We start from the raw sequence: 6,601 nt of genomic DNA, 5'->3' as shown, positions 1-6,601 counted from the left end.
ACTTTTTCCCTGTGCCATTCCACATTAGTACAAAAAAACTTCATTTCTGGACTTTTATGGTTTGATTTCTTTGTATGGATCACTTGGGTTGTTACCAACATCTGGTGAAAATTTCATGTCATTAGCACCTCTAGTAATATATTTACTGAGAAAAATGTTGACGTGTTCAATACTTATTTTACCCGCTGTATGCTTTGCTGAATTTTTTTAAAATCACATTAATTTGTGTTCAGTATGGCTGCAGATAAAAATGTGTGCACAGTATGAGAGAACACTGTAGATTTCCAGATAAAAAAGTGACACCCCCGCTGTCTGGTGTGATGTTGTCGAGTTCATGCTCACTTCTCACCTTTTTTTAAAMATTTTTTTGAAAAAGGTCATGAGGTGGAGACTCTTACTTCCTCTGCAGTGTCGTACAGTTTTAGTAAGAGAAGTACCCAACTAGAAATAAAATTCCACAGAAGTGCAGTTCTGCTCAATAACTCATTTATGTTTCATTCAAATTTGTTTGTTCCAAAAGCTATTGTGTTTGTGACCTTAATTCCTCTTAATTCATTTGCATGGTTTTGCTCATGGCAGCATAAAGCGAAAGCACACAAGAGTAAACTAAAAAGGAGGATTTATTGAAAATACTATAAAAAACAAATCAATTAGACTGTGAAGGTTACTTACAAAGATGATGCCATTAAAAACAAACATCATGCCTTTGAGGAATGCAAAGCACCCCATTTTCCCAGCTGATAGTTTCACCTGTTGAGGTAAAAAAAAAGAGGCAAAAAAGACAATAATTAACACCAGTAAGTATTATCTGAAATGCCTTTTAAAGGCTGAAACTAAGGCTGAAATTTGTTGCTCATTTTTGCTCTTGACCGAAAATCACTATATTGTTTTTGCTCATGTCGGCATTTGTGTGCCTGTTTTTATTTTCTGTCATGTTAGCCAAATATCTCATATCCCCCTAATCAGATGTTACTGAACTCTCTGAACATAATCACTGGATGTACATTTAGATCCTGTTCCTGCATGTTTGACTTGTTTCTTTGCGCTAACACACCTGATTTGAATGAATGGGTGATTATCAGGTTTCTGCAGAACTTGGAAGTGGTAAATTCAATGTCTAAATCGGGTGTGTTGGGAGCAGGGAAACAAGTAAAACATGCAGGGCTGCGGCCCTCAGGATTGCCCACCCCTGATCTAGAACTTATTCACTTTTGGTGTCAAACCATTTCAAGATGGCTGCTACACTTTAGCAAAACTAGCCAACCAGCCCCTTGTTCTATGCTTTGCTTCGTACAGAGGGTCTGGACCCTCAGCCATTGAGAAGCGATTTCTTGCTGGAGGTGTGGACTCTATTGAAGTTTAAAATGACTGGATCTGATTTATCCAATTGCTAATGTTTGGCCATTTAAACTGTGTATWATGCAGTGCACCAGCTCGACCTTGAAGGAGGCTAAACTAAGAAGCTAACTGGAAATTGTGTGTGCTGTATCCTCTACTGGGAAGAAGCGCTGAGCAGGAGGAGACGGCTGTAAATGAGTACTGAAAGATTTGGGGGACTAATTTAATTTTATTTGGAAGCCTTAACAGACTGGCTTCATTCAGTTCCTCCTCTGCCATTGCTATACTGCAAGCCAAATAAAACGGCACAGAAAAATGACGTCGTTCAAACCTCCTCCTTCTGTTCACTCATTGGCCTGGGTAAAATTCTACCAGAGAAATCCTTGTCTATGGGAGAAATCTCAGATGGAGCAGTGAAGGAAACTAGAGTTGAGCGGAACTGTGAAAAAGGGCCAGGCTAGCAAAACACAAAAATAGCTAAAACAGTTTTTAAGTTATTGTGCTAAAAGTTGGGGTGGTAGAAGCTGAGAGTCATTCACAAAACATACTCAGAACACTGCACATGTTTGTTTAAAATGTTGGCATTAATTATCTCATAAACCACAGGGCAGAATTCAGTGAAACTCCCAGAAAGTAATCATTGGTTTGTTTATTCACTTTTGAAGTGAACCCAAGCTGGTGAACAAGCTGGCAGTTAACTGACTTTAGCAAATACAAACATGGCCGTAACCTAGTCAAACTGAGCTTTAACGTGGAAGTAGCTGAGTAGTTGTCAGCTCAGAATTCATCACTGACATTTTTAGAGTTTATATATTTAAATGTTTTAGTCACTAATACAACAAATTTATATGTACCCACACTCGAGCACAAATGGATCACTGACATGACTTACAAAGTTTTAATACACATTCATGCAATGCAAATCAGTGGATATTCATTCTGTGCTGATTCATTTGTTAAAGGTAAATTAGAGACCAGGAAGGACAGACATTTCCCAGCAGCTCTTCTTTCACACTTTGTGAGTTCAATAACTTGTTAACTCTCATGGCTCTACAGCACACATCGCCTGTCGCGGGACACGGATGAAGGGCTTTTAGTGACACATTAAGTGAGAAAAGAAATGATGATTGAGGTAGTTTTGCCTCCATGTTTTGGGTAAACTKCCTCATTCCTCACAAGGACACAGCATACAAATGATGGAACCGAACCCAGGTGGTACGGATTAGGAACACTGGTGTTTTTTTGTTTTGTTTTGTTTCAAAATGCTATACAATACTTCAAATATTAACTTGTAATCTGAGAAGAACCCTAATACTGATGGGATTTTGCATATTAGAAAAACAAGACTTGTGTGTATTCAAATAAAATGTGTGGTCAACCATGACTCAGGTTAAAGGTTAAACTTAGGCCATTATAAAAACAGCTTACTAACACCCCTATAAGTGCAGATTATTTATGGTGTAAATACTAAAGCACTAAAATAGCCTTATTAGTGTTCAGACTTTTTTCCTGCTTCCGTCATGCCTGTCTATTCCCAAAACTCTGGAAAAACCCAAGTAAAAAAAAATTACATTAAAATGTGCAGCTGAGTCAGAGATAATCTTTAACTTTTGGTGGCAAAGTGTAGACAAATTTTGCTTAAAAGGGAGACAAAGGGAAAACATTTCCGCAATAGACATCAATAGAATTTTAGACATCTTGTTTTGAAGCTTTACAGCTCAGACAGACTTCACAATAAAAACATCATTAGAYGTTTAAACAAGTTACAGAAAGTTTGACTTTACAGAACTAAACTATCAATTTGATATATTTTTCAGTTTTTACACTGTCCTAAYTTAGGTTTTAACTTTTTTTGGACAGTATGTTCAGCTTATAACTTTTGATCCATCAAAACTTTCCAGAGTTCTTAAAATCCCTTTTTTTTATCACACAGATTTTAATATTATTTAACAAATACTACATCAAAAAGCAGATATGGTATATCTGTTTTTATTTTACTCCGGGTCTCTTACAGTTTTAGAACTTGCAGTCTTTTACTTAAATCCCTTCAAAGTGTCCATTGTACATGACATAAACTCCTATTGACTTTCATTATACCCCAGTTCAGATTTTTCTACTTAGATTAGAGGATCTTTTTTAACTTATCATACAAAAACAATGTGAACAAATAAAAACGATCCTGTTGGACCACCTTGTGTCATTTCAGGAATGTTTTCAGTACGATTTGTCATTTTCATCGTGACCAATTATGTATACAAGGCTTATTTTCTCATGGTCATTTCTGTCTGCCTGTTTTGTTAAGGATTATGCTAAGGAGTGAAGGGCATAGCTAAATGGTTACCACAGTGACCTGAATGATCCAGTGGTACCCGCTTTAAGATTTGTTTTGAATCTGGTTCTCGTTCACAGTAACCACATGGTTACATTTCGAAATTCCTTTCAAAATGTTGTAGTTCTATTTAGCATCTATTTAAAGGAAAAAGCTCATTTGATAAAACTTTTAACCTTAGTTTTCAACATTAAAAAAGACYTGTTCTGTTTTAGACCATCTTTCCTTTCAGACGCTTGCCTCCAGGAAGAGAAACGGCACTCTTTGTGTGACGCTGCTAAATGAATAAATTGTATTCCCAGTGACAATGACAGAGAGCACAGCTCTGTTGTGTCTAGCAACAGGCTGCTGAGTTCAAACTGCTGTATCCCTTGAGGCTTTTTAATCTTCTTTTTTTTTTAATTCTCAATCCCTGGTAAACAACAGCGTTGAATGGTGCTTCTTTTTAAAATAATTGTAATTAACACATTCCCCCAAATATCCACTTTGTCTAAAAACAAAAAAACAAACAAAAAAAGTACTTCAAACAGGAAGTTGTTGCTCTGTCTTGCTCGATTCTAGTGAAGCTTGTGCTTCTCGAGTTAATCATACATTTGGCAGCCAGGATGCTGTCTGAAAAGAAACGAGCTGTTGCCTTGACTCCCCCCCAAAAAAATCCCACTTTTATTTTAATGTTCAGACACATTTCCGGCTTCTTTGTGGTCAGCAGTTGCTCCCTGACACAGAGGAGTCAGTTTGGTGATGTATTAACAACAATCACATGCATCTCTGACCGGCTGAGAAAAATGGGCCACCGGAAAGATTCCTCTGGACCAAATCACATTTAGAGGCAACATAACACATAATCTTTTTTAAAACTTATACAGAATAGTCTGCTCTGTTCCGAGTTGATCAAAACTGTTTCTGACTTAAAAACACGGATAAATCTCAAAGGATTCTACTGAGGGATTGCATGCAGGTCCCGACAAAGAATCATTGTTGGATGGATCCCTCACAACGTTTGTACTGCTTAACAAAGCTAAAAAAAAAACTAACAAGATGAATAAGTTTGGATGATAATATTGAATCTTTGTTGGCTTACCTAGTACAAGAGCTGTCTGAGGATCTGAGGCTGGTTTGGAGTCTCTGCTGTGATGGAGGCTGCTGTCACTGTGAGCTCACAGGAACACAGAAGTGTATTATTTCTCAGAAAGTCCTCCACAGTCAACCGACTGTCTTCTCGCTTCCCTTATCTTTGGCCCTCTGTAGCRCACAAGAGAGCCTCTCTGGGACCTGTTCAGTAAACTGCTTGTATTTTAGGGCTTCTGACTGGTTATAAGCACCAGAGAGGAAGGTGGGGAGGAGTAGGTGGGACTAAAAGAGCTGAGTAATAACATATCACCATGGATCTGAGTTTAAGCAGCTCCAGAGGGAGGGAGGGACACAGAGAGAGAGAGGAAGGACACCTGTATCATATGAAATGTAGCAGCAGGTACTGTACTGTACGCACACAAAGAGTCAAAACACATGCAAATAAGAAAAATTTGAGCCTCACTGTAAACGCAAAGGCATGTTGTTTAGTGAAGCAGCTGCTGTTTTCAATTAAAAACTAAAGAAATCTGATAAAAGACAATGCACTCAAGAAAATGTTTCCAAGGGGAAAAGTGACACTGCGACAAGCTTAGGAAATGAGCCAGGCTTGTTTCTTATTGATGGTTTTTTTTGTTTAGTAACAAATTGTCAAGTTAACAAATTATGTTGGTCTGTTTACGTGAAAAGAAAAAAAATAGGGTCCTAAATGTCATCACTGTTAAGTTCATCAGTAAACAATGAGGAGGAAGTTGCAGCTTCTTTCAAATATAAAGCTAACTAAAGGCGCTGCACTAATGGCATACTGTTGCTGTAGTTCTGGGTCCATTTTTTTTGATAGTTTGTGTTTTTGCCACTTTTATCATTTTATTATGCTTTTAAAAGTCCAAAGTGTTAAATAAGTTTCTGATTCTAGATGAGTACACATGGATCTTCGTAGTGAATGTGTGATTATTGAAAAAAATATAAATAAATTACAGACAAGCTTTTAGCTGTCCATTTTAGCTCAGTAATGGGTGTTTGGCTTTTGTTTTCACACTGCTGGTCCAGTTGTCACCTGTCGTCCTAAGTTTATCAGGTATTTTTCAGCTCCTGCTTTAGCGACTAAGGTAATATAAGGTGATATGATTGGTCCATATAGACACAAGTTGAGTAACTGAGCAAATGGTCAGCAGCCACAATATTAAAACKTTTTGCTTGCTAAAGTAGAAGCTTCAATATCTATGTAAATTTCATCATCAGTTGCTATTTATCTCTGTGCAGCACAAAATGCTGTAGCAGCAACACACACAAATTTCTGGCATTTTTACATTTTCTATACATTTTTTAGTTTAGTTTATTAATTTCTTTAAAAACAACAACATAAATTCAACAACAAACAACAAAAATACAAATCATAAATTAAATGAAAGGTAGCAGAAGAAGAAAAAATCTTACTCTATCTGCCCCTTTTTCTCATAAATAAAATCAAAAATAATCTACAGTAGACAAAAAAAAAAAAAAAAAAAGAAAAAGAAAAAATAACAAAAGCTTAACTCCTCGAAAAACAATTCATGCATTTACATATTTCCCCAGCAAATTAACCTTTATCATTCTCTTAAATACATATTGATCTGGCATTTTTAATGTCATCTTCCAGATTATTCCATAACTTAATTCTATAAACATTCTAATAATATATTATTTTATAATGTACATTTTTATTCTTTTTTTATTTTTACATAGTCAGGCCTTGCGGAGTGATTTGTTGACTCCTATAACACATTAAAAATTATTATTGTAGCTCTCTTTTTCAAATGTCTCAACTTTGCTGTCTTCCATAGTTACTGTTGTTGGTGGTAAATGTCATGAACTTGTGTCCAGCTA

General features: G+C 36.4%; 1 protein-coding gene across 1 annotated transcript in view; it reads right to left on the bottom strand.

Moving 5' to 3' along the window:
* tspan34b (tetraspanin 34b) overlaps positions 1 to 6,039 on the bottom strand; it is a 13,659-nt gene extending 7,620 nt beyond the window's left edge. The window contains exons 1-2 of the mRNA XM_014008849.1: positions 4,749 to 6,039; positions 673 to 750 (exon numbers count right to left, since the gene is read on the bottom strand). Of these exons, the coding sequence (XP_013864303.1) occupies positions 673 to 729 (57 nt within the window). The 5' untranslated portion in view covers positions 730 to 750; positions 4,749 to 6,039. The remainder of the gene's footprint in view (positions 1 to 672; positions 751 to 4,748) is intronic.
* Between the last annotated feature and the right edge of the window lie 562 nt (positions 6,040 to 6,601).

The sequence above is a fragment of the Austrofundulus limnaeus genome, unplaced genomic scaffold (assembly GCF_001266775.1).
Source record: "Austrofundulus limnaeus strain Quisiro unplaced genomic scaffold, Austrofundulus_limnaeus-1.0 Scaffold53, whole genome shotgun sequence".
In the NCBI taxonomy this organism is placed as follows: domain Eukaryota; kingdom Metazoa; phylum Chordata; class Actinopteri; order Cyprinodontiformes; family Rivulidae; genus Austrofundulus; species Austrofundulus limnaeus.
The sequence above is the reverse complement of the archived record's forward strand: the minus strand, read 5'-3'. Positions and strand labels throughout refer to the sequence as shown.